The following is a 27,912-nucleotide window of genomic DNA, read 5'->3' on the forward strand; positions in this document are numbered from 1 at the left end:
AATCAAGGAACCGGCTTTACTGATGAGATGCACATAACAATATCGTGCGATTAATCGTGCAGCCCTATGTGTGATTCTGTATGATCCGGTCAAAACATTTTCTGTATGACTTGATCACATCTTAGTATCACGGCACTGCATGATCTTCTATAACAGTATTGGTTTGCAAAATTAACAGCTAATATTTAATAAATGAAACAGATATTACACTCTTCAGGTAGCATCAATAAAGCATTCAACTAATAAGTGACCAGGTCTTCTGATCTGAGTGTCTGTAGGATTCCCCAATATGTATCGACAACACAGCTAGAGAAATCATCATGTTAAATCCAAAGGGTCAAGAACCCCGCAACATGACATCATGACTTTGCGTAAACATACACGCCACTTTCAATTCAAGTGGCGTGTTATCTATACGCATTTTGAGCTATCCGCGTGTATGTCCACGCCGAAATCTTTTGCGTGTATGTCTACGCCATTAAATGTCCGAGTGATTCCGCGTGTATGTGTACGCCGTTAAATGTCCGAGCGAAACGACGCAAAATCTATATCTACATCTGTGGAGTGATATTTATTTTCCTAGGATGGTAGGAGAAGACTCATAAATGGTATTAACCCCAGTGACGGGTAGGTTTAGGGACGGGGTTGGGGTAGGTCATATATTTATATATACATAATACAGTAATATAACGTTAAGTCAAAGGCGTTGATAAACACGCTGAAAAGCGATTATGCGTGTTGATAGCACGCCAAAAATGGAAATACGAATTGGCGTGTCATACATACGCCATAACACTGATCTTCATCATGGTGATATCAAACTTTATTATTTTCCATAAAAAAACAACTTCTAAACATCTGTTAATTCTCAGTAAGAATGTTAGTATGCAATAAATAAAGTCTGGATTGTAATAAGTGAGGATGCAGAGATCTTGAGAGATCTGTTAGTGTTTAATGTTCTGTTGGGATGTAAATTGTTTCTGTATGGTGTGTTTTGTTGGTCACCATTGTGTTGAAGAGTAGAGCCTGTGCTTCAGTTCAGGATGAGCATAATCAGACTGATGAAATGCTGCATGTTGCTTTATTTAACTGACAGTAACTGTGTTGTTGCTGATACAGTGATGTATATTCACAGTAAATCATGCATCACCTACATGTTTCTTAATAAAACAATGTGAAATAACTTTGTTTCTGTTAAAAAGCTTAATGAAGATTTATACTTTTGCACTTATTTAAATTAGGCTATTTTACATTCATTTTATGGTTTTTGTGTGGCAGCCATTGCTGAAAGTCATTGACTGTTTTTTTATGGGATTGTTTTTACAGGTAGGGTGTTTGATCGTAATAATCCAGATAATAGCTGTAAAATAACAGTGTTTTTCTGTAAAACATTTAAGAAAAATATCTGTTAAATGTTTTTGCACTTAATTTAAATTAGGATATTTTACTTTATTTTTACGGTATTTGTTTGGCAGCCTGTGCTGCCAGTCATTTGACCCTTTTTTTACGATTTGATTTTTTACAGTGTAGAAGAGCCTGCTTTAGAGGATCTAAAATTATATCCTAATTTGGGCTGATAACACAATGGCCAAAGATGTGAATCATAAACTGGAGATATCTACCACCACTGCTCTTGAGCAATACATAATCACAATCACAGGTTACCCCACTGAACCTGTCACTAGTACTAGTGTCATTTAGAATAAGACTTGTTCATGTCAAGTAATAAAATGTGTTTTGTTGTTTTCGATTGACAAAAAAATGCCTTTTTTTGGAAAGAAAAGGTATAATATACTGTTAAAATGCACATTCTATGGCTAACTGTGCAGGAATTAAAATATGTATTATTCATTTCCCAAATCTATTCCCCCAAGCATTCTTGTTATTAGGTGCATATGTTTGGAAATTAGCTGAGATGGATGTATATATATATATATATATAGATATATATATAGATAGATAGATAGATAGATAGATAGATATATAGATAGATAGATAGATAGATAGATAGATAGATAGATAGATAGATAGATAGATAGATAGATAGATAGATAGAACCTCATTATTGTAGCTTGTTTTTTGTTTTTCTCATGCATATTCTGCAGCAGAAATACTTGATAACCGCATATATAGTCAGGATTATGAGTGACACAGCAGAAAGCAGGAACAGAATGACATCAACAGAGTGATAAGAGTACCAGGGCATTTTGTAAGAGTCTGTGCGCAAGTGAGCGGCACCTTTGTGCCTCATAACAAACTCAATCCAGAAGATGGCATTGTCCAGAGGCTTCACTGGAACGTCCTTGTGAAGCCTCGAGAGCCTCTGCATGTTCTCCCGATAAGAGGGCTCATAAAGGACCTCTTTGGCAGTTTGAAGGAAGGAGTCCTTATCCACTGTGGCAAAGTTTACATTCTTGGCTACACCCTTTACTCTCATTTTAGAAAGATTATCAGGCTGGTCAAAAATCAGCCCAAATCCAATGATTGGTACCCCGTGGTAGATGGCTTCTTGAATTCCATTGGTTCCTCCATGTGCCACAAAGGCTCTGGTCTTAGGATGACCCAGAAGATCGTTCTGAGGCATCCAGTCCATCATTAAGGTGTTGTTCCCTAGTGCAGACGGTCTCTTTCCTTTGTACCTCCAGATGATCTTCTGTGGAAGTTCTGCAAAAGCTTCAGCAATTGCTTCTGCCACATCATCAGGAAGCTGACCAATGATAGTGCCCAGAGACATGATGATGACACCATGCTCCCCAGAGCTCTGCACAAAGTCCTCCAGATCTTGTGGAAGAGGCTTTGATGGCTTGCACTGAAAACCTCCCATGTAGACGATGTTTGGCATAGTGGGACGCGGGAATTCAAAAATAAAATCAACTCTATGGAGCCACAGATCAGCACCCTGAAGTAAAGGAAAGTAGGATGTTCCTGGGCCAATGAACCGTTCACAAAGTGCATTATAAGTTGGAGTAATCATGATAGCTATCTGTATTTCTGCTATGATGTACATTACTACATTATTCACTCTTTCCAAGAAACTCATGCGGTCTGATAACTCCAGCATTGGAGCAGGAACATAAGAAAGCGGTGAAGGAGCTATTGCAAAATGAGCCTCACTGTAAACTGTCCAACGGACATTGTAAACTATGGGCAGTTTGAGATAATGACCCAATAGTATACCTGGAACCATGGCTGGATCTGTAAGAATCAAATCATATTTGGCTTCTTTTAAGGACTGCATCAGCTGCTGGTCTTCAAACATGTTGACTATCATCTTGTTTTCTACTTCAAGCATCCCTAAAAAACCTTGCCACATCTCTATCTCCAACTTCAGACGAGCCCAGATCGAACCCTCCCTCAGAATTCCCAGTAGTTTAGATGCATACACCTTGAAGAATTTTTCACTAAATCCTCCTTCAGACTTGAGATTGATTGATGTGTAGTGAGGTGAGAATTCTTTGATGTACCAGCTGTCTGCCATCCGGATGACTGTAACATTGTGACCTTTGGCATGAAGTGCTTCTATCAAGATGTTCATGTTCACCCAGTGACTGCCATCCACAGGATAGACAAGAACCTTCCCGCTCTGAACAACTGGGACAGTCGTCAGCAGGAGGGTTAGCATGATTGGCCCAAGCACCTGAAAAACCTGTCCATTCATAGTTCCTGTTGCAAAGAAAGAAAAGAAAAGATACAATTCAAAATAAAATGGTCCAGATTGTAAATGTGAACAATTATAGTTCAAATACTGCATAATATATGATTCTTGTATTCTTGCTTAAAAAAAGGAACTGTTATACATTGAATGCACAGAGGAAATATTTAGAGGCAAACTTCAGCATAATAAAATATTAAATTAATTGCATTAACTAAAAACATGAACAACAAAAAAGCATACAGGCCTAATATATACAGGACCCATATTTAATTACTAAAAACCTACCCTCTATGGTACGCAATATGATATCAGTGAGGAAAAAAATATTTGTTATGTTTTTCCTGCTTAAAATTGGACTCTATAACAATATCAATAAACATTATCATTATTTTTTAAATGTATTTATTAATTAAAAGTTTGTTCACAATGGACAAATTGAAACATTTGACATTTTCATGAAGAAAAAAATTATAGATTTATTGAAAACATCAATGTCTTTAACTAAACACTTGAACAAACAGATTTATCAAGTTTTTAATGAATTACACATTTCATATTTTATAAAAAGTAACATTTATTATCCAGCTGTTGCCCTCAGGCAACATTGTACCATCGTGGAACGCAAGTACTACAAACCATCATATCAAGTTATCATATCAAAACATTACAATCGGTGTTGTTTCAAGGTAAAGCATTAACAATCACCATAACCTTATCCTAATATGAAGGCCAGGCCTCAACAACAGCAAGATCAAACATGTGGAAGACCTCCCCGGCCGACCTAATGACCCGTGTGAGGTCAGGGGGGAGACGGGAGCACCCCAAAATCCGAGAACCTCAGAAGCAGCGCCGCCTTCATCCTGTGTGGCGCCACACGCCCCTGTCCGACAAACCCACTTTTTGTCCGATTGCCCACTATAGTGGCCAAATGTCCCGTCAACCCCCGCTGACCACTCACAAGCCACACGCCCCCGTCCCACGAACCCACTATTTGTCCGATTACCCCCTATAGTGGCCAAATGTCCCGTCGACCCCCCTGACCGGTCCAGAGCCACGCCCCTATCCCACAAACCCACTATTTGTCAGATAACCCATAGTGGCCAAATATCCCGTCGACCCCTGCTGACCACTCACTAGCCATGCCCCCATCCCACGAACCCACTATTTGCCCCCTATAGTGGCCAAATATCCCGTCGACCCCCGCTGACCACTCTCTAGTCACGCCCCCGTCCCACAAATCCACTATTTGTCCGATTTCCCATAGTGGTCAAATAACCCGTCGACCCCCGCTGACCACTCACAAGCCACATGCCCCCGTCCCACGAACCCACTATCTGTCCGATTACCCACTATAGTGGCCAAATGTCCCGTCGACCCCCCTGACCGGTCCCAAGCCACGCTCTCATCCCACGAACCCACTATTTGTCCGATTACCCATAGTGGCCAAATGTCCTGTCGACCCCCGCTGACCACTCACTAGTCACGCCCCCGTCCCACAAATAAACTATTTGTCCGATTACCCATAGTGGCCAAATGTCCCGTCGACCCCCGCTGACCACTCACTAGCCACGCCCCCGTCCCCGTCCCACGAACCCACTATTTGTCCGATTACCCACTATAGTGGCCAAGTGTCCCGTCGACCCCCCTGACCGGTCCCAAGCCACGATCCCATCCCACAAACCCACTATTTGTCTGATTACCCATAGTGGCCAAATGTCCCGTCGACCCCCGCTGACCACTCACTAGCCATGCCCCCATCCCCCGAACCAACTATTTGTCCGATTGCCCCCTATAGTGGCCAAATGTCCTGTCGAACCATGCTGAGTTTTCAGATTGTAAAAATGCAGATACATTTATATAATTCAAAACTCTTTTCCTTACAAATAAAATATACTTGTGTTCAAACCTAGTATGCCTGGTATGGCCTTATGTGATTCTATTAAGGTACAATGTTGCCTTGAAGGCAACATGCAGTTTTATGTAATTTCCTATGATACATTTGATGATATATAATGTAATGTTTTTGAAAATACTTCTTTACTTACCAATGAAGGTGACTAAGATTTTTTGTAGTTGAATATCTGGACAGAAATTTGTGAAAAATGCCCTTGTCAGTGGAGAAAATATGGAGCCATGTGACATGTACACGTGTGCTGAAAGAGGGAACACAATGGACCCCTGTGGGTCATGTTACCACTCTTTTTCACTTTCATTGGTTAGTATTTGAGTTCCCTTCCCCTTAGAGAGCATTGACCAATAAAATTGTATTAATTTTTTATTTAAAAAAAGCAAAAATAGACTATGTTGCCTGGAGGCAACACCGTACCATAGAGGGTTAAATATTACATAGTATAAACATGAATCACAATAAGATAGACTGCATCTTTTTAAATGAAAAAAGAATAAAAAATCTCACCCATCATTGTGTAGAATGGAAAATCTATCTGTTAGCTTTTGTTAAATGGAGTGCAAGTCATCCAACTAAAAGCACAGCGTTTGTCCTGGATATGCATGTCAACATCTATTTCTAGGTTCGTTTAACAATCTTTAAAGGGCAAGGGGCATTTACCTTCAAATATAGTTAATGAGTTACTATTCAAATTTACGTTTATGGTACAAACTAACTCTTTTTACTGTTTGGGTTTAGGCACAACATGAAGTTGAGTAAATTATGACAACATTTCCATTGGACTAACCCATTAACAATATATATATATATATATATATATATATATATAAATATATAATAAAAACGTCCCTTTCTTTTCAACAATCTGCAAATGCATTAATCCAACAAAGTCTGAAACCGAAAAAGTATAAAGTTTTCAACTAGTATACCTTAAACAATGACCAACGGTAGAGAGCAACACACAAGTTCCACAGGTGATAGTAATATTATTTATTTAGTAAATCACATCATCAGCTTTCAGCTGTTATGTGACTCTCCCTGAGGAAGGCTTATGTTGAAATCTGTAGGAGAGATATCGTAACTTGTTGTATGGCTGTGAGACAATAAAGGCTTTTAATTAATAAGAGTGTCGTGATTATCTAGCTTTTTGTTTTTTTGGACTAGTTAGTATACCTCTTTAAATAAATATTCAAACTGTACCAATGTACATAGATAGAAAAGATATATTATTGTATAAAGAAACGGTTTCACATACCCTCCAAAGTACAGATTTGTTACAGGATTTGTAGCGTTAAATCCACCAAATTAAAAACATAATTGATGAATTAATTTAATTTACAAAAATTAAATAATAATAATAACAATAATAATAAAAGAAACAAGTCATTTGCTTTTGTTTTTTGCTTTTCTCATGCATATTCTGCAGCAGAAATACTTGATAACGGCATATATAGTCAGGATTATGAGTGACACAGCAGAAAGCAGGAACAGAATGACATCAACAGAGTGATAAGAGTACCAGGGCATTTTGTAAGAGTCTGTGCGCAAGTGAGCGGCACCTTTGTGCCTCATAACAAACTCAATCCAGAAGATGGCATTGTCCAGAGGCTTCACTGGGACGTCCTTGTGAAGCCTCGAGAGCCTCTGCATGTTCTCCCGATAAGAGGGCTCATAAAGGACCTCTTTGACAGTTTGAAGGAAGGAGTCCTTATCCACTGTGGCAAAGTCTACATTCTTGGCTACACCCTTTACTCTCATTTTAGAAAGATTATCAGGCTGGTCAAAAATCAGCCCAAATCCAATGATTGGTACCCCGTGGTAGATGGCTTCTTGAATTCCATTGGTTCCTCCATGTGCCACAAAGGCTCTGGTCTTAGGATGACCCAGAAGATCGTTCTGAGGCATCCAGTCCATCATTAAGGTGTTGTTCCCTAGTGCAGACGGTCTCTTTCCTTTGTACCTCCAGATGATCTTCTTTGGAAGTTCTGCAAAAGCTTCAGCAATTGCTTCTGCCACATCATCAGGAAGCTGACCAATGAGAGTGCCCAGAGACATGATGATGACACCATGCTCCCCAGAGCTCTGCACAAAGTCCTCCAGATCTTGTGGAAGAAGCTTTGATGGCTTGCACTGAAAACCTCCCATGTAGACGATGTTTGGCATAGTGGGACGCGGGAATTCAAAAATAAAATCAACTCTATGGAGCCACAGATCAGCACTCTGAAGTAAAGAAAAGAAGGATGTTCCTGGGCCAATGAACCGTTCACAAAGTGGATTATAATGTGGAGCAACCAGGAAAACACCCTGTGCTTCAGTTATGATGTACATTACTACATTCTTCACTCTTTGAAAAAAGTTCATGCGGTCTGATAACTCCACCATTGGAAAAGGTATATAAGAAAGTGGAGAAGGAGCTATTGCAAAATGAGCCTCACCATACAATGTCCAACGGACATTGTAGACAATGGGCAGTTTGAGATAATGACCCAATATGACCCCTCCAAACATGACTGGATCTGTAAGAATCATATTTGGCTTCTTTTAAGGACTGCATCAGCTGCTGATCTTCAATCATGTTGACTATCATCTCACTTTCTGTTTTAATCATCTTCAAAGAACTTTCCCACATCTCTATCTCCACCTTCAGACGAGCCCATGTGGAACCCTTCCTCAGAATCTCCATAAGTCTGGATGCAAACATATCCAGGAATTCTTCACTTAATCCTCCTTCAGACTTGAGATTGATTGATGTGTAGTGAGGTGAGAATTCTTTGATGTACCAGCTGTCTGCCATCTGGATGACTGTAACATTGTGACCTTTGGCATGAAGTGCTTCTATCAAGATGTTCATGTTGACCCAGTGACTGCCATCCACAGGATAGACAAGAACCTTCCCGCTCTAAACAACTGGGACAGTCGTCAGCAGGAGGGTTAGCATGATTGGCCCAAGCACCTGAAAAACCTGTCCATCCATAGTTCCTGTCGCAAAAAAAGAGAACAAGCACATTTTAAAATTAGTTGCATATGTGCAACATTTAAGGACAGCTAGAATTTAGCTGTACCACAAAAAAAAGAAAAAAGAAAGAAGAAACTAATTTATCACCTATTTTTTTTAGCCAGATGTTTTACACGATTTTCACAATAATAATATATATTTTTAAATGACATTATTTTGTATTCCAGGGTGTTAATATTTATTTGTGTTGCTTATATAAAAATACATTCTTCTCTTTATATTTAGACTGTAAGTGATAAAATATTAGGCAGCAAACTGTCCACTTCAATTGAACTTGCTTAGTTAACTATGGTGCTTGTACAGTAGTAGAAGTCATGTTTCTTTTTCTAATTCAGTAAGAACAAAGAAGTGGATATTGCACTCAGAAAATTTATCACAATGAGAATAATAGAAGAAAAACAAAAGTCACAGCCATGTGACCTATTTAAACAAAGAATTTGTCAAGTTGCAACAAAAAGTGAAAGCCATAAAATCCCCAACTATTTAGATATTAGAATTTTAACAATTTAGCACAATGTTAAGTCTAGGTAGGTAAAAAAAAAAAAAAAAAAAAAAATCCCACAACACATTAATAACAACTCCGGGAGACATTTTTGCTGCAATCGTGTCTGTTTATAAGATTGCTAAACGCACCATAGATCTGGCTAAGCCAGAGGTTGCACTGCAAATAATTCTTATCCGTTACTTTGATGGACTGGGTTGTACATTTCCTGTCATGCTCTGTTTTTATCCTTTAGTAATTTACAGTAATGCTCTGAATTTTTAAAGTGACATTGATATAATAAGAACTCTTGTGACAAGAGCTCTTTTTGCTCTATCAAGTGCTGGATTATGGGTACTTGGCCTTTTCTTTTTACTCTGCTCTCACAACATAATGTGAAAGGGACAACAGGCACTGTGCTCTGTGATCTAGTCACCCAATTTAATGAACAATATAGCACTATAATTAGAACCTATAAATTGTTCAAGCACTTCCACTTGTTCAAGCACCAGTACTTTTTTTTTTTTAAAGAAATTAATACTTTTATTCAGCAAAGATGCATTCAATTGATCAAAAGTGACAGAAAAAAACATTTATGATGTTACAAACATTTCTATTTCAAATAAATTGTTCTTTTAAACGTTCTATTAAAGCTGCAGTAGGGAGTTTTGAGAAAACGTTGACTTAGCCTGAAAATTTGAACAAGCACAACTAACAGGTCCCACCCCCTTGCTCTCTGCTGCGCTACAGCCCTCCCTCCACAGCTCGTCCTCCACAGCGGAGCCTGTCGTGAACGCGCAGGCTAGTAAACTGGGCCACCGATGACGGCGGATAAAAAGTTATATGGCACATTCACTAATAGGGACTAAATGTCAATAATATGCTTTACATTGACTATGGCCTGCCCATACTTTGACTACAAACTTGGTCCTCAAATCATTATGTATTTTGCAATAGCCTACATGTAACTTTATAACGTTGCACTCTTTCCATATGTTATACATAGCTAGTAAGATAACGTTAATATAACGGGAACTACCGTTACAGTATGTAAGTAATTATTCTAGCGATATATAATGCTAGATAAGGTGTGCTTGTACATTATTTCAGCAACATGACAAGCCAGTGAATTAGCAGGTTTCAATTGTTGGTTAGCAGAGTGCGTGACATTTTATCTACGTATTTTCCGCACTATACGGCGCACCGGATTATAAGGCGCACCCTCAATGAATGACCTATTTTAGAACATTTTTCATATATAGGGCGCACCGGATTATTTGGCGCATAAGATACTGCAGTCAAACGTTTGACTGGGTTTGCGTTATGCATCCACTAGATGTCAACAAATGTCAACAAAACAGTCAGATAAAGTCAAACTTTATTAAGCGTTCTGACAACTCCGTTCACTCCCATGGTAACGTTGTTCAAACGTTTAAGGAAAACTCTGGTCAATTTTAACATTGAGCTCATTTTTTGTAAATTTGGATTGCTGTAAATTTGGAGTGCTGTCAGTACAGATAACATCGACAAAAACCGGTGTTGCCTACACCGTGTTATCCTCTTTTTAAAATGTGCACCCTGTTGACTTAAACGAGATAAGTTTTAAACCTGCTTTTAGCCTCTTAACAACCTTAATGTGTCATTACAAGTGCACAGCCATGTGAGTGAACACGGTGAATCTGACTGCACATACCCGTATTTTCTTCCTGTTTTCGGTCGAAGTCCACAGTAGGCGATTGTCGAGTGCGCGCACACGCGATCATTAGTAACTAAGCAACAGTGGAGACTCAGACTGTCAGCCGATGACGGTGCTGTGTGGTGTTCTGAGAATATCAGCTCAAACGGATAGTTCATCAATCAGATGTTGAACACAGGGAGGAGGTTTGATCGCGCGCGAACTCGACAATCAACTACTGTGGACTTCGGTCGAAAACAGGAAGTAAATACGGGTATGTGGGCTGGCTGAATAAAGAGATTATTCCTGCCTTCGTGAAAGCTCGGATCACAGTTGAGACTGATATATCAGCCCAGGCATCCACGATCCATTGGCAGATTGTGGCGTAAGTCGCCCGGTGCTGTCTCCCCGTCTTGGTGAACGTGTGTTCACCATCCATATATAAGGCGCTCTGCATTATAAGGCGCACTGTCGTTTTTTGAGAAAATTAAAGGCTTTTAAGTGCGCCTTATAGTGCGGAAAATACGGTACATGTTATGCGGCTAGAGTTTTGACACCGAGTCAATAGGCTCTGTGTAATTCTTTCTTTTTCGCTTGTTTATCGTCATCAGTCTTTTTCCTTTTACCTCTTTGTTTTATGAGCAGGTGTCACTCGAGAATTGGCAGTTTAGGTTGTTTCTCCGTCATAAGCACAGCTGCAGCACGCCGGCAATCTTGAGTTTGAACGACGGCTCGCGCAACGCGCTGTGCAAGAGAGGGGTGTGATCAGCGCGTACACGAGCGTGATTGACACTGCTAAGACATTCCTCCTGGCTCTGGTTGGTTGTTTCTGACCGGGAACGTGTATTTCTTGCAAATGGTAATAGGACCACTGGGAGGAGTCAGAGGAGCTTGATTTTTACACAGATTATCTGTCTCATATTCTACTGTCAGGACATAATGACAGTTTTAGCAAATACATTTTTTCAAAAGTTACCTACAGCAGCTTTAATCAAATAACCCTAAAAAATATATCATGGTTTCCACAAAAACATATTAAGCAGCACAACTGTTTTCAACATTGATTATAATAAAAATGTTTATTGAGCAGCAAATCAGCATATTAGAATGATTTCTGAAGGGTCATGTGACACTGAAGACTGGAGGAATGATGCTGAAAATACAGCCTTGCCAACACACAAATAAAACACATTTTAAGATATATGTAAAAAAAAAAAAATAATCAATGCTTTTGCGTTCCCCGAAAAACCGCGTTCCCTAGTAAAACTTTTGAGTTCTTTGCGAGAGTATGCAAAGTTTAGTAGTTTAGTAGAGAGTAGTAACGAAACTCATTTGTAAATCGACGCCAACACTGGAGAATACATAAATATGTTTCTAAATATGCAAATTGTTGCTCATATTGATTTCAAAATAAAAGTTTAAACCCTCACTCCGAGTTTGAAAGCATTTCTATCGTACAAAAGTGACCGAGGATCGAGGAGGCTTCCAGAGGAGTTATGAGCGAGGATACACGGGTGTATCCTATGCGGAAGTGTTTTACCGACTAAACGTGACGCACGTATCAATTCTCCTCCCCCTTCACATCGGTCACAATAATTTTAATTTATGCTTTACCTTTGCAGTTTAAATAAACCACACATCTCACATATTTCAACAGGGTATCTTGCTTTATTATTATTTATAATGAATTTCTTAAATAACCAAACTTCAACAACATAAGGGCAGATCCTTTGAGCGCTGCTGATGACGCTGTGAAGAGACGCTCGAGTGATCAAGTATTCCAATGTATAAAAAATCTTTCATTCGATTCCTCCGTCCTTCTTTTCTTTCCTTGCAGCCTTCCCTCGCATCCTACAGGGGTGGAGCTGAGACGCGAGGAAAGGAAATGAGGATGCACAAATAAGAATTGAGAAGCACCCCTTGCCATTGGCACCCTATGCAGGCATTTGTTATTATTTATAATAATGATGTACTTAATGTACATAAGTTATGTTTATATTAGCTCATATAATTTATTTTACATGGTGTATTTTAACAGTGTTGTTCAATAAAATCCATAAGATTACTTACTTTGATACTTTATTTGAACCAATTATTATTGCTTGTTACTATATATTTGTATTTTAAGTAATTTTAAAGGCTGTTGTTCACATGGATCTATTTTTATTACCACAATTTTTTATCCGAATCCTTGATTAATCGATTGAATAATCAGTAGAATACTTGTAGAATAATAGATAGCTGCAGCCATAATTCCAGCCTTATTGGTGATTGTCTTATAAACAAATGGGGAGGAAACAAGCAATATTTAATTTTTTGACAAGACACAACATTTAGTTCTAGTAACCTAGAACGTATACTCACCTGGTTTGTTAACTAGATGGCATTCAAACCTGCAATAAAGAAAAAAACAATCACCCATATGAACATAAAAAAAATTAAAAACAGCTTTCGCGCGGCACCTGTCAAATAAAAATCTCAAACTTTCTCATTTTTCTAATTGGTGAGGAAACAGCAAATATATCTACTTGTAATATTAAGTACTATTGTTCCTTGTGATCTCTATGCTGTTCATTATAAAAAAAGATATTCTTACCTATGAATATGTAGCAGATCGGCCTGGAATGTAGCGTAACTAACAAAATTATAAACATTTACTCTGTTTTGGTCTAGTTGTGCATGCTGATACATTCATTTAACAGTCTTTAACAGAACAAAGGGCATTTACCTGCACAGCCCTAGTTAATAAGCTACCATTTAAAGGTGCTCTACGTAACTTTTAGCGGCCTCTAGTGGTGATGTTTCAGATTGCAACCAAATTTTACAAGAGCGCTCGTGCTCGAACTCATAGACAATACCGTCTATTACGCAAATATCTCGGCGAATACTTGACGGATTCGGCGAGCACCGAGCTCGTTGGGACCATCTAGTCGAGCTGAAAATAACCATATAAGTTCCATAGTTTTTGGTGGTGTTTTCGCGGAGATATTAGCAGAAAACCATCGGGCGCGCTGCAAAATTGCGGACGCCGGTGACGTCTAGATCTCAGAAGAAAATCGCTCGTATCTCTGGAACGCAAAGACCCAGAGAGCTCAAATTCGGGGGAGGAGGTCCCAGGGGAACCCTTGCCCGAACGCTAGAGTGGCGGGCCTCGGGGATGCCCCCTACCGGATCGCCGTTCGCTGGGACCCCCGATTTCGAACGGCTATAACTCGGGGAGCCGGGCGAGTTGGACCTCGGGGGTGGGCTCGTTCAAAAGGCCCCGTCCAGCACTACGAACGATTAGAGTCTTGGGAATATTGATCAAAGATTGACTGAGATATAACTCCCTGAACTCGCCCTGACGTAACTCCCTGACCGTCTACAATAGACTGTAAGGAGAGAGGCTCAGGAGCGCGTATGCACGTCACATCCGTTGGATTTCGCGGTAAATCCGACCCGGAGACTTCACATTGAAATAGGAATACTGGCCTTCAGAGGTAATAGCAAAACTCGACAAGTGGATCATTTTAATGTGTGATTACAACCCCTTCACACACAGGCAATAAAAAAAGGATTCATTTTAGTAGAAAAGTTACATAGAGCACCTTTAAAATTGTACATGTAATATTTTATATTGGTACTTGACTAGCTAAGTTCACTGAAACTTAAATGACCAATACTTAATTTCTACAGTACTACATTTAGTGCATTTGACAAGAAACACCAGAATGTCTTTGTCACAAACACATTCAAAAGATCGAAAATATAGCCTAATGAAAAACAACCGCACTTGTCACTTACTGTAACAAAAAATAGTATTGTATTTTCAGTACAGAAAAAAACATGTAAAATGCCCCATAGGAAATTCTAGAAGTGTGTGTTTGATAACCGCTCTCCTGTGTCTCTACTCGCTTGAAGTAGGCCTACTTTGTGCACACCTAATATGCACAGCAATATGCATTTAATAGATGCTATACAATATTACATAAAAACTTTTTTTTTTTTTATCAAACTAAACAATCGGAAAATGTGAAATATTTGAGTCGATCATTTATATATATATATATACAATAGCTACTGGTGACAAAATTCATACCTCATAAGTTTTAAGCTAATACTGTCATTCAAACATCATACAGTAACCTTTAAACTTAATGCGTCTTGAATACAACATAATAACACAGTAGTCTAAGTTGCAAACTGTATCTGTGATTCAAAGAAATGGCTCCAAGGAATCATTCATGTGCAAATAATTTGGCATACATTGGTCACACACTCATTAGGGCTCGATGAATCAACTGTGGCGCAGTATGTGTTTTTCTGAATTCCTGCCATATAACAGTCATTTGTTCAGAAAGCGGGATACAGTGCTTTATGTTTTGATTCACTATAAAGAATCAGCTTATAAGAGTCATTCTTTCGATAAGCGAACAAAGCTGGTCATGCTGTATGTTTTGTGTTGTAAATGCAGTAGGCAGTGTTGGGAAGGTTACTTTGAAAATGTAAAAGGTTACAGACTTCAAGTTACCCTATTTAAAATATAATAAGTAGTGTAATCATTCCAATTACTTTATTGAAATAATGTAAATGATTAGATTAGGCTACTTTTTACTGTAGGCTAACTGTTTTTTTTTCCTGTTACTGTAACATTACTGTTAATCATTTTCAAACATTTAAACAAGGCAGGGTTAACCTTAGAACTCAACACTGATTACTGTCAGACTTTCAAAATCCTTCATCACTTAAATTAATTATAATAATTTAATTTTAAAGCACAGCCACCACAAAATCAGACTTTAGCACCTATCTTTACTTTGAGATTGTTCTGAGGTTAAATACATATTCCTGGATGAAATCATTTTTAAATTTCCAGCACTCTCTAGAACGCATTATTATCACACGCCATGGTGGCAAATCTCAGACAGTTCCACGAGGTTTTCGCCGTTTGCAGCGCATTTTCCAGCCGCATTCGCGCTTCATTCTCGAAATGTATAGTTTGCCTAAAGTGGTGTATACAAACTATGTAGTATATGATGATGACCAGGGATACAATCAGCCCGCAGTCGTCTCTCTATAGAATGACTAAAAAAAGCGGCGTGTTGTCTGCTGGTTTTTTCCCCCTCCTCTCTTTGTTTACTTCCGGGAGTTCCGTTGGAATATTACCGCACGTTAATTCTGACCAATCAAGGAGCAGTTTAAGAAGGTTCAAAGACACATCTGGCCAACGAGTAATTTGGATAGGCTACTTAGACTTGGGCAGATGGGCACACGGCTCTCAATTTTTCTCTCTGTATATGCAAACATGAGTCTGGAAGTTGTGGTTTATGTGGATCAGCAGAAACAGTAGAGCATGTAGGCGACTAATATATTGTAGCCTTATGAACATGAAAGGGTATTTCTGTTGGAAGAATTAAGAGAAATGGGGATAGGCAATCTTACACTTAAAACACTGCTGAATAATGGCTTGAATCATCATAAAACATATAATGCATTAATGAGATACTTAAGAAGGGTATATCTGTTTAATAGGATTTAGAAGGTGAAATTTTATTTTATTTTTTCATTTATTTAGTTCTTCCTATTCCATCAATGGTCCACACTCCAGCCCAGTAGGTGGCGGGAACACACCTGTCGTTTATTTTCCAACCGCCATAAAACACCAGAAGAAGAAGAGGAGTGAGGTGAGCTCTGATTTGACCAGAGCAAACGTGCGGTGTGAAAAGCATAGTGAAAAGGAACCAAAACGGCTGAAAAATGCTATAACCTTGGTCCGGAACAAATTAACCGAACTACAGATGTGAAAGCACATCTTTTTTTTTTTAAGGTTTATCAAGTTTTTTTGTATACATTATATATGATTGTCCAAATTTTCTGTTTCAATTCAAAAGTTTAATTAATTTGTTCAGCACATAAATATGAAACAGAAACACTAACATGAAACAACATTGCAATCAAATGCATAGAGATGGTGAAATAATAACATACAGTAAAAGAAAAGGGAAACTTAAATGATAATAAAATCACATGAGTTTATAGAAATAGAAAGCATGATAGAGCTGAAATAATTGAAATATGAAATATAGAATAGGTTCTAAAACAATAACACAACTAAAAACTTGTGCACAAACCAATAAATCAACATCTATAGATAACCATTTGAAATGAATATCATAATGATTGAAAGCTTTGGTCATTAATATACAGGAAATGTCTGACCTTAAGTTGCTTAATATCTGAGTAAAAATAAAAAAGTAAAGTCATTCAAGCTTGTTTTTTGCTTTTCTCATGCATATTCTGCAGCAGAAATACTTGATAACCGCATATATAGTCAGGATTATGAGTGACACAGCAGAAAGCAGGAACAGAATGACATCAACAGAGTGATAAGAGTACCAGGGCATTTTGTAAGAGTCTGTGCGCAAGTGAGCGGCACCTTTGTGCCTCATAACAAACTCAATCCAGAAGATGGCATTGTCCAGAGGCTTCACTGGGACGTCCTTGTGAAGCCTCGAGAGCCTCTGCATGTTCTCCCGATAAGAGGGCTCATAAAGGACCTCTTTGACAGTTTGAAGGAAGGAGTCCTTATCCACTGTGGCAAAGTCTACATTCTTGGCTACACCCTTTACTCTCATTTTAGAAAGATTATCAGGCTGGTCAAAAATCAGCCCAAATCCAACGATTGGTACCCCGTGGTAGATGGCTTCTTGAATTCCATTGGTTCCTCCATGTGCCACAAAGGCTCTGGTCTTAGGATGACCCAGAAGATCGTTCTGAGGCATCCAGTCCATCATTAAGGTGTTGTTCCCTAGTGCAGACGGTCTCTTTCCTTTGTACCTCCAGATGATCTTCTGTGGAAGTTCTGCAAAAGCTTCAGCAATTGCTTCTGCCACATCATCAGGAAGCTGACCAATGAGAGTGCCCAGAGACATGATGATGACACCATGCTCCCCAGAGCTCTGCACAAAGTCCTCCAGATCTTGTGGAAGAGGCTTTGATGGCTTGCACTGAAAACCTCCCATGTAGACGATGTTTGGCATAGTGGGACGCGGGAATTCAAAAATAAAATCAACTCTATGGAGCCAGAGATCAGCACCCTGAAGTAAGGTAAGGAAGGACACTCCTGGACCAATAAACCGTTCACAAAGTGCATTATAATGTGGAGCAAACAGGAAAGCGCCTTGTGATTCAGCTACAGTGTACATTACTACATTCTTCACTCTTTGAAAAAAGCTCATGCGGTCTGATAACTCCACCATTAGACAAGGAACATAAGAAAGTGGAGAAGGAGCTATTGCAAAATGACCTTCACTATACATTATCCAACGGACATTGTAGACAATGGGCAGTTTCAGAAAATGGCCCAAAAGGACGCCTCCAAACAAGAGTGGATCTGTAAGGAGCAAATCATACTTGGCATCCCTAAAGGACTGCATCAGCTGCTGATCTTCCATCATACTGTTTATCATCTCACTTTCTGTTTTCGTCAACTCAAAAGTACTTGCCCACATCTCTATCTCCAGCTTGAGACGAGCCCAGGTGGAACCTTCCCTCTGAATTTTCATGAGTCTGAATGCAAACGTCTCAAAGAATTCTTCATCAAATCCTCCTGGGGAACTTATGGTGATTGATGTGTAGTGAGGTGAGAATTCTTTGATGTACCAGCTGTCTGCCATCCGGATGACTGTAACATTGTGACCTTTGGCATGAAGTGCTTCTATCAAGATGTTCATGTTGACCCAGTGACTGCCATCCACAGGAAAGACAAGAACCTTCCCGCTCTGAACAACTGGGACAGTCGTCAGCAGAAGGACTATCCAGAGTTGGCCACATGACTGAAAAATCTGTTTGTTCATGGCACCTGTGGTAAAGCAGGGGAAAAAGAACGATCCACTGAAAGACTTGAGCATGTCACATTATATTTGTTGAAACAATTTAAAGAAAGACTTAACCATTTAATATCTGACAGTCAAATAAGTCTGGTCAACATTAGGAGTTATTGCTCCTTTGATCCATAACCTGTTCCATACCAAGAAACATGTTCTTACCCATGACAATGTAGACTACAAAATCATTACCAGAACCACTTTGTTGAGTGTAAGGTAAGTCAAAGAAGTAGAAGCACAGCTTACTCTCCTTCAGCCTCAACGTGCATGACAAGACACATAAATACTATAGTATGTGAGTGAAGGGTCATTCAGTCGTTAAAGGTGAACAGAGCATTTCCATGCAGAGGTCTAGTTAATGAGCTACCATTCAACGTTTCAACTGTGGGACAGTATCAGATTCAGAACTCCGTCATCTTCATCTCTGCCCCAGTTCTTTCAAATTCAAGTATTTCTACTTAACATTTACATTTATACATTGGGCAGAAGCTTTTATTCAAAATGACTTGTATTAAAGGTATATCAGTTCATGTATGAACCTATGACCTTGGTGTTGCTAGTGCCACACTCTCCTGTTGCTCTGTTCTACTGCATACTTACATGTAATAAATAAATAAAAGCATTACAAAATTAAATACTTTTTCATTATAATATGAAAATAACACCCAAGCAGAAAGTAGCCTATATCCAAGCTTAAACTAACTACAAAAAAAAATGCAATGTTCCCTTCTTTTTTTTTTTTTATGATGATGAGAGTAAAGGATTGGTATCCCATGGTAGATGACACTATGGCTTGGAAGATTTTCCATACGATTTTTTTTTTTATACTTTGACTGGAAGTCTGCCCAGTTTATATTATATGAGCTCTCAAATATTTTCTCTCAGAAAACAGACCCATGAAAACATGACATGCTAAATCATGGTCAAGTTGTAACATAAGTCACAGTTTACTCTTCCTTGCCCCTTTTGTTCACTCCCACAACAGTTCTGTTGTACGTGCATACTGCAGTGGGGGAGTGAAAGTTCATGTTTTCAAAGGACCAAAGGGTATTTAACTAGAGATATGGAGTTATATTTCAAAGTAGGCCTACTCTTTGATGTATTCAGTGTGCCCAATAGGAGCAAACAGCCAAGGGAGTAAAGCATGTCTTTAGCAGATCTTTAGTTTATAATTTTGTCTTTTACCTTGCATTTTTAAAACTGTGAAAAAATATAGCTTGGTCAAGTTGAGTAGTACACTTGATAGTTGGGCAGCTGCTTTGGAGGAACATTATAGACAACAAAATATGAAATTATATCCAAGTACACTTTTGCCATTGATAGCAATCATCTGTGTTTGCTTGTTTCTAAAAAGTAGCCTACCAGCTGCCTCTGGAAACAACCATTTTACCAACCATCAATGTTTTTATAATAAAAAAACCCCACTATTCTAAGAACACTGCCCTTTAGACTACAGTTTAAATGTGATATTAAAATCTTTTACTGTGAGATAATTTGAACAGCGCAATATTGTTGGGGATTTTGATTAAGTGAATACAATCTCTTGATTTTCGCTAAAAGTTTAATTCCATTTTGTTCACTGAAATAAATCAACCTGATTCGTTCTTTACTGTTATTAGTTACGCCATTAGGTGGCGGCAAGTGAGTGTTATGAGTGAGTTTAAAACAATCGAATCAAAGAGTGTCACGCGACTTGTGTCGTTAGCATCATGTAGTGTTTTCCCCAAACGACAACAGAGAATTCAGCTGCACAGTATGTTATTAGTTTGCATTCATAATTCTTCCTTCGTTTCATCGCCTGTGTGAACGAGACTGATTCACGTTCGTTCAGTAGTTTTGTCCAAACGTTCCACATTCGTTCAGTAGATCTAACCACAGTCGCATTGTAGATAGAATGCATTAGTTCTGACTAAAGTCATTATTTTGAAACAAAATAGGAAAGCGATTGAAAAGGAAAGGCTGCGGCAAACGAAAGACACGAGCGAGTGCATGAAAGTAACGTTAGGCTACACGAGAACGATTCGTTCAATTCAAAGATTCATTCAAAACCATCAATGCTTTCACAAACTATAACACCTTGCACGACGCCGGGCAATGCAAAAAACTATGGATTTCACATGCCACCACTGACCAGCACACATAACACGTTTAGTCACTAGCCTATGTAAAAACGCATACAACACTTGCACTCATTTACTGTATGTAACGTTATTAGAAATCATAAATCAACATGAGAACTCACCGGAGGCGCGAGGTCAGAAGAAACTTCCACAACGTCCAAACAACTCTGTACTGCAGCTTTTTACTTAAACACGTTTTTTTCCTTCAGCCAGAAACATATTTTCTCTTTTTACTGAAAGTGCCCGGGGCACCTCCCCCTGTTAAGGTTGAGTGATATGACAGATTTACAGGATATGGTTCTGGTTACATAAAAGGTTTTGGAGGGTCGGATAAAATGACTGTAGTGAGTCCATTCACTACTTGTCTATATAGATCAGAAGCTATTACATGCATTTACATGCATATCAGCGTTTTAAATGGAACTTTACACAAACAAAGTCTGATCTGAAGAACAAACATGACAAGTTTAAACAGCTCCATTATTCAACTCAGTTCATGAAGGTTCGTAAAGTGAATGAGATCGTTTCATGGGAAAGCCTGACACATCTATTCATCATCAGAAAGAGAGAATGTGGTACACAGAAAATGCATTTAGATATGAAACTCAAATTTGCACACACATCTGTCCATAAAGTTTCAGTGATTGTTACAAACTTGTATGATAATGTTTGAGCCTATACTTCAATGTAATTTAGCAACTATTCTTTGCAGAAGTTTATCCATTTTTGCCATATGCTGTCATTAGCTACTATTTTTAGGCTTCGCCCTTTAGATAAAAAAAATATGTTGTGGTTTTGGTGACAGATACATTTGGACACTGACTATTTTGCCTCTTTGGAGCTCATTTAATTGGTTGGTTGCTGTATGTTGCATTGAAAACTCACATACAGAGTTCTAAGTTTCAGATCTGATAATTCTTATAGCCTACTGTAATCTTGATGTATTTTTTATTTTTTTAAATGTAAAGTCATGACATTTTCATTTTTGTGACTTTATAGTGATGGTCAAACTTAAAATGTATTTTTTTTTCTTTCTTCTCACATACAAATTCAGTAAGCATAATCAGGCTGCCTTATTTATGATTAGAAAAATCGGTCACAAAGCACTTTTCAAACACATGGTGAAAACTTTTTTTCAGCCCTAGTTTTACACAACTTAATGGAACTGTCACATGCCACAAAAAGAGTAATTTAAATCATTTCATTTAAATCAGACTGCAATAATAGGAATGCCTTGTGGAAGTTGTGAGTGCATGTAAAATTATTTTAATTCTGATAATTTAGAATAATTATCAGAAATAATTTCCTTAATCGGTATTTATGTATTCCAGTAAAACAACATCTGAACATCCTTAAAAAAAGGAAAAAAGATTAATTTACTTGAGAAGAGAAAACTGCATGAGACATTAAGGCTTGTTTTCATGTAATATATCTTGGATTTAGGCAAATTACCTTCCCTGCAATTGTTTTTCTTGCTTTAAGCATAAATCTTACCAAGTTTATTGAAATTTATGCTTTAAGAAAGCAGTCGGAGAGTGGGGTAAGATGAATAAATTTAATATAGGATATATTTTCTGAAAACAATTCTCATGCAGTTTTGTTTCTCATTTACATACTGTATATCTTGTTTTAAGGATATTTTAAAGGGAAAATAAGTCAAAAATACTGATTAAGAAACTGATTTTTGAAGTGAGTATATTATTTATGTAATTCTCTTTGGGAGAACCCTCTGCATGCCATCATTAATTTTGCATTTCATGTTAATCTCTTTGCTGTACTTCTACTTTCTCCTCCTGAAATCTCGAAATAATGAGGTATCACTCATTTCCGGTGATGTGATACTATCACCTATAAGCTTGAAATTCAGCTGGCATCTCTAGCTATCAATTAAAGCGGCATGATCTGCAGTAACCTCTGTTGATTAAGATTCTGCTGGTGTGTGGAGGGTTCCAAGTGGCGTAAAATTGGTTGGGGGCGGGTGGTGGATGCTTCGTTTGAGTATTCAACAGATCTGATGCTTCTCCATGTGCTGTTTACCAGAACATTGTGTCGTCTTTTTTGTGCCATGCAGTCGAAACGAGTGGGCAGATTTCACATAAATGTTGATGTAGATGCATTTTCATATTTTTTTGCAAATATCAAAAATGCATTGTACAACTCAAGAAAATCAGAACATTTGTTTAAATCAGAATGAGTGGGCTGGTTTCAAAGTTTATTTATGAGAAAACTAACAAAATTATTCAACTATTTGGCTAACCAATTTTGCAAATATACTAAATTGTATACATTTGATTAAAACAACTTTCCCAGTATTTTCTTGCTGAAGTATTTCCTCCGTCGCTTCCCCGGAGGGTGGTGCTCACTGTACCCTACTGTGACTGGAATACAAATGAATATATAAGTGTTTGGTTATTCACCCATTGATTTCTGAAACAGGTGATGCAACCAGGAGGTCCTTGAAAGAAATTGTAGAACACACTGTGAAGTATCGCTCACACAAAACAAACACATACGCCTGGAAACAAAGCATACACACACACCGTTGGCACAATTACAGCACCTGTTCTAAACGTGTGCTATCCCTGTGTTCTGCAAGGTTATTGAAACTGGATTTGGTGATTTGTGGCTTACTGATGCAATTTTATGCCTTTCTGGGTCACTGCAATGTAATGGCCAAGAGACGAATACATATGAGTCTGTGAGAGAAAATAAGAGTAAAAATACAGTAAGAAGCTTACACAGACTGTATACCTCTAACAAATGACCTACAAACGTGGAATAAATGCACCCACATTTTATACTGATTCAGACATGCTGTTCTGCTTAGAAATGTAAATGCATCCCTGTCCTTGCAAATCCCTTATATCCTCGTATTCTATGTCATTCCCTTTTCTCTTGCCATCTCCAAAAATAACGTACCACGTACACTAAGGCAGACGTGAGATAAAAGCACATTTGCTAAAACAACTATGCCATTTAGCTGGCTTCTACAAGTCTTTGAGCTCTTCGTGACTCGTGTTTCAAGGGACTTGTGGCCGAGTGTGCAGTACAGGTGAGCTACCGAGCAAGTTTACATGGCGAATTCAGGTTAATTGAGGCATTTGCTATTCCGATGACTGAGGAAAAGTGTTCCAGTTAACCTGAATTCACCCCTAAGTCAGAAAAGCCATACATATGGAGCTGGTTTGGTGATGCAGAAGTCAAAATGTATTTGTTTACAAATCATGCACTATGGTAAGTGTTTTGAGGCCTTAACATAGTTGTGCAAATAAGTCTTTATTTATTGATCATATACCATACAATCACATAGAAATGTGTGAATAGAAATCAAAGTTGTTGGTGTTTTACTGTCACTGGTGTTCATTCCAGTTTGAAACTGCAGTGAATTGTATTTATTTATATTTATATGTACGTTTTTGGAGTTTGCAAAAGGCATGTTTTTCCAATGAGCCAACCTTCACATAGATCTTTTCTGCACAATGACCACAGGCAGTCAAGCTCCAAAAAGGACAAAAAGCACAATTAAAACACCATAAAAGTAGTTCATACGACTTGTACTCTATACTCTGAAGCCACATGATAGATTTGCCTGATCCTTGGAAAGGATTTATGTGAACATTCTTCAAAATGGGGCAAAATGCAATAATGTAAAAGTTATTAAGAATAAAAAAAATAAAAAAAGTGAACACAAAGATAAAACCTTTCTTTTCAGCAAATAGACACATACATTCCCTTCCTGCTGGCACATAACCCATTTGCTGAAATGCACAAGCTGTGAACTCATTAACCTGGCAATTAATTTGAACAAAGTTTATCTACACTATATAAGGTCACAGCAAATATGGCAGTAATGTACCACAGTATGTCAAGTTAATTGAACAGAAAGACACCTCTCCATAAGCACCCTGTTCATTTAATTACCACCAGTTAAAAGGACAAAAGAACAGTCACTGAATGGGGAAACACACACACACAGAGAGAGAGAGAGTAGTGCGAAAGTGAGACGACTCTCGATAATATTACATCTATTACATCTTTGACTGATCTGAATCTGACACTCAATAATGGATGTTTGGTTGGAATGAAAGACAACAAAGTATCAAATTCCTAATTAGTATCAATCCGCCTCAGTTCATTAGCCATTTCACTGGAGTCAGACATTTCTAGGGCTGTCTCACTGTCAAAAGCATTCCAGTGCATTGAAACGTTTACTCCCTCGAATTTCCCAGAAGTCACCATCACTTTTCTATCTTTTTTAAGAATTCTGTTTGTAATCAACTTTTATCTCTAATGTGCATGAAAAGGAAACAATCCTGCAAACTTACAGTAAGTATTATACAGAAATTAGATTTTAGAGAATATTGAAGACTCACTTTCTGTTTGTAATATATTTGTTAATGCCGGCATGCCATTATGTAGGCTACAATATCTGTTTTTGTTTAATAATTTTTTTTTTTTTTAATGCAGGACAAGCTCATATTTAATAATTTCACATTTTTAACAGCTACAAAGATGCAGGTTACGTATATTGTAATACAACAATGTCGTTGATCAATTTATAACAAGTTACAAGTTTTAAAGGTGCTGTATGTACCGTTTTTTTTTTGGATGCACTAAATCATTAAATACAGTAATATATTTGCAGATATTTAGGAAACATTCTAAGTTCATATACTTGTTTCTCTGGAAAAAACAATGCTACAGCCAGTTATTCTATTTCGAAATGTGCTTTCCATGTCGGAATATTTGTTTTTGTTTGGGTCTGTGCGATCCCGCACTGCCAATTTACTTAATAGTATTTTGACACCCCTGGGTTGCCAGTTGGCGGAAAACACAGCTTATTGTAGCCATGGACGCAAGCAAACGAACTGGGTCAGAGATCGCAGATTTTAGTATTCAACTGTCCAGAGACATATTACTGTAAATGCAGATAAATCAACTCGTCGCCTTCTTGCTCTCATTCCTGTTGCATGTCCTCAATCTGGCAACCCATGTGAGTGTCGAGTCTGAGGAGGAAGAGGGGGCGATCCATGAACAATGTATAAATAAAATGTTTTTGTGCTAATGTTTTGAGAGTGTTATTAAAGACCATAACTTTACACTTACATTACTGAAGAACGTTTGTTTAGAACTTTTAAGAGAACCTTTCCAGAATGTTCCCTGTTAGCTGGGTTAGCTAACAGGGACGTTTGTCTTGTTTTAGTAAAGTAAAATCCTCTAAACATCCTTTAAAAAGTTAAATTTTCCTGAGAAGGAAATAAGATAAAGACATTCTTGATTCATTTGTATCGCTCTATTCACAGATGTTGTCACATATTCGATATATGAATACTGAATGCAGATGTGCATGCATGTCCAATGCATTGCAAGCATGAACTTAAACAACTAAATGCCTGTGCCATTAAACCAGATTTTTTGCTAACTCACGTTGGTGTAACGGAGGCCAGCTAGTAGTTGCTGTGCGAGTAAAACTCACTCCTCTGATCTCAAAAGGCTCTCTAGCGACAGATGCTAGAGGCTGCAGTCTTTAGCCTCCTTGTTAGAGCGCCTGACTCTCACGCCGGAGACCCGGGTTCGAGACCCGCACAGAGCGGGGTGAGAGGGACCCGGGTGGAGGGGTTACATTGGTGCCGTGACCCGGATGGGAGTGAGGTTTAGGGGGGTGAGTGTAATGGAGGCCAGCTAGTAGTTGCTGTGCGAGTAAACCTCACTCCTCTGATCTCAAAAGGCTCTCTAGCGACAGATGCTAGAGGCTGCAGTCTTTAGCCTCCTTGTTAGAGCGCCTGACTCTCACGCCGGAAGACCCGGGTTCGAGGCCCGCTCGGAGCGGGTCGAGTGGGACCCGGGTGGAGGGGTTACATTGGCAGTTAAACCAACTCTGACTAAGTTGCTCAGGAAGATTCTAGAGACTTGGGTAGTAAAAAATAAAAAAAACAGCTATCAATCACACAGAACATTCTTGCAATCGCATATAAAAACAGCCACTTAGAAAGACAAAATGGTCTAGTTTCCCATCAACGCAGTCTGCTGTGATGCTGTCAGAGACGTGCTATTGAAATCTATTGAAATGGTTGCCATCTCAGATTTGTGATATCTCCGATGCCTATTTTGTGCGCGTCTGACTGTAAAGGTGTCAGGTTGTGGAGACAGAGAGAGAGATTGCCACAGGGCATATTCCTCGGAGGCCTCTCAATCCTGGGTCAGTGTGACTTAATAGCGCAGATTTCAGGAACAGTAGTTTCTCTATGTAGGCCACACAGATGGGTGGATCAGAGCTTTTTCCTTGTCAAAAAGCGAATAAATACATAAATTAATGTCAAATACGTGTTTCTCAGAAGATGCTACAGTAAGGCGTTACCAAATGATTCCATATTGAACAGCGATTAGAGGAACAAGAATATTCAGTTGTAATGTTGCTGCCGTACAAAATCTGATTGGGAAAAGATTTTTTTTTAGGATGGAAGGCTTCCAGAACTGTGATGAATGAGGTGAAAAGTTTCTTGGCAGGTTTTTTTTTTTTAAACTCATTGCAGAGACAATGTAATATTTAGATCTAAGAGGCCATGGAAATCTGGTGCACGTGAACACTCTTGAATTTATTAAATATTGCACATGGAGCATTATCGTCTCATCATATGTGGACATGATGAAGGAAAAGTGTCTGCTCCACAGCACGCAGTAGATTTTTCTACAATGGCCTTTAAACAAGCATGCAGAGGAAATGATTTCTGTTATATGGCAGAAATCCACAGTGATTATGAATATTGGTAATAGACCTTGTGTGTGTACTGTTAATATCTCCGGCCGCCACTTCAAATAAATCCATATGTATCCATATGGAAATAAATAAAAAGCATCTATTATGATGGAATCCAATGCATTTATGTACGCCAAACGCCCAATTCTATTCATGTCATTCTATTATGATAAAGCAGTGATATCCGTACTTGTCTAGAAAATTAGAAGGCCAAGCATTTGGATGAAAGCCTTTTTGAAGACGTTTTAATCCTTGTGATGTATTCAAACCTGTGTATCAATGTCAGATTACATTTTTACAATTTCTGAAGAAAAGCATACAGCACACAATTAAGCCATAAATGAATAAAACGGAAAAGAAACAGATTTCTATAAAAGTTCTAATAAATATATAAATAAAATATATTTATAAACATGGTTATTTTAAAGACATTC

At 38.3% G+C, this 27,912-nt stretch overlaps 3 protein-coding genes and 1 pseudogene across 3 annotated transcripts in view; 1 reads left to right on the forward strand and 3 right to left on the reverse strand.

Annotated features, from left to right (window-relative positions):
* Window positions 1-27,912, forward strand: part of elfn1b (extracellular leucine-rich repeat and fibronectin type III domain containing 1b) — a 105,021-nt gene that overhangs the window by 47,902 nt on the left and 29,207 nt on the right. The window lies entirely within an intron of this gene.
* Window positions 1,777-20,978, reverse strand: LOC130096882 (UDP-glucuronosyltransferase 2A3-like). The gene is made up of 2 exons (XM_056263570.1): window positions 20,844-20,978; window positions 1,777-3,663 (listed from the first exon to the last, which is right to left on the reverse strand). Exon 2 carries the CDS (start codon window positions 3,656-3,658, stop codon window positions 2,063-2,065), a length of 1,596 nt encoding a protein of 531 aa, XP_056119545.1. The 5' UTR covers window positions 3,659-3,663; window positions 20,844-20,978; the 3' UTR covers window positions 1,777-2,062.
* Window positions 6,929-20,907, reverse strand: LOC130096883 (UDP-glucuronosyltransferase 2A3-like; annotated as a pseudogene).
* Window positions 16,645-20,979, reverse strand: LOC130096881 (UDP-glucuronosyltransferase 2A2-like). The gene is made up of 2 exons (XM_056263569.1): window positions 20,844-20,979; window positions 16,645-18,576 (listed from the first exon to the last, which is right to left on the reverse strand). Exon 2 carries the CDS (start codon window positions 18,569-18,571, stop codon window positions 16,976-16,978), a length of 1,596 nt encoding a protein of 531 aa, XP_056119544.1. The 5' UTR covers window positions 18,572-18,576; window positions 20,844-20,979; the 3' UTR covers window positions 16,645-16,975.

The sequence above is a fragment of the Rhinichthys klamathensis genome, unplaced genomic scaffold (assembly GCF_029890125.1).
Source record: "Rhinichthys klamathensis goyatoka isolate OS25496 unplaced genomic scaffold, OSU_Roscu_1.1 h1tg000208l_1, whole genome shotgun sequence".
NCBI lineage: Eukaryota > Metazoa > Chordata > Actinopteri > Cypriniformes > Leuciscidae > Rhinichthys > Rhinichthys klamathensis.

Excerpts from the sequence above, each read along its gene's own strand:
- LOC130096882 (XM_056263570.1), bottom strand. The coding sequence starts at position 3,658 with ATGAATGGACAGGTTTTTCAGGTGCTTGGGCCAATCATGCTAACCCTC.
- LOC130096881 (XM_056263569.1), bottom strand. The coding sequence starts at position 18,571 with ATGAACAAACAGATTTTTCAGTCATGTGGCCAACTCTGGATAGTCCTT.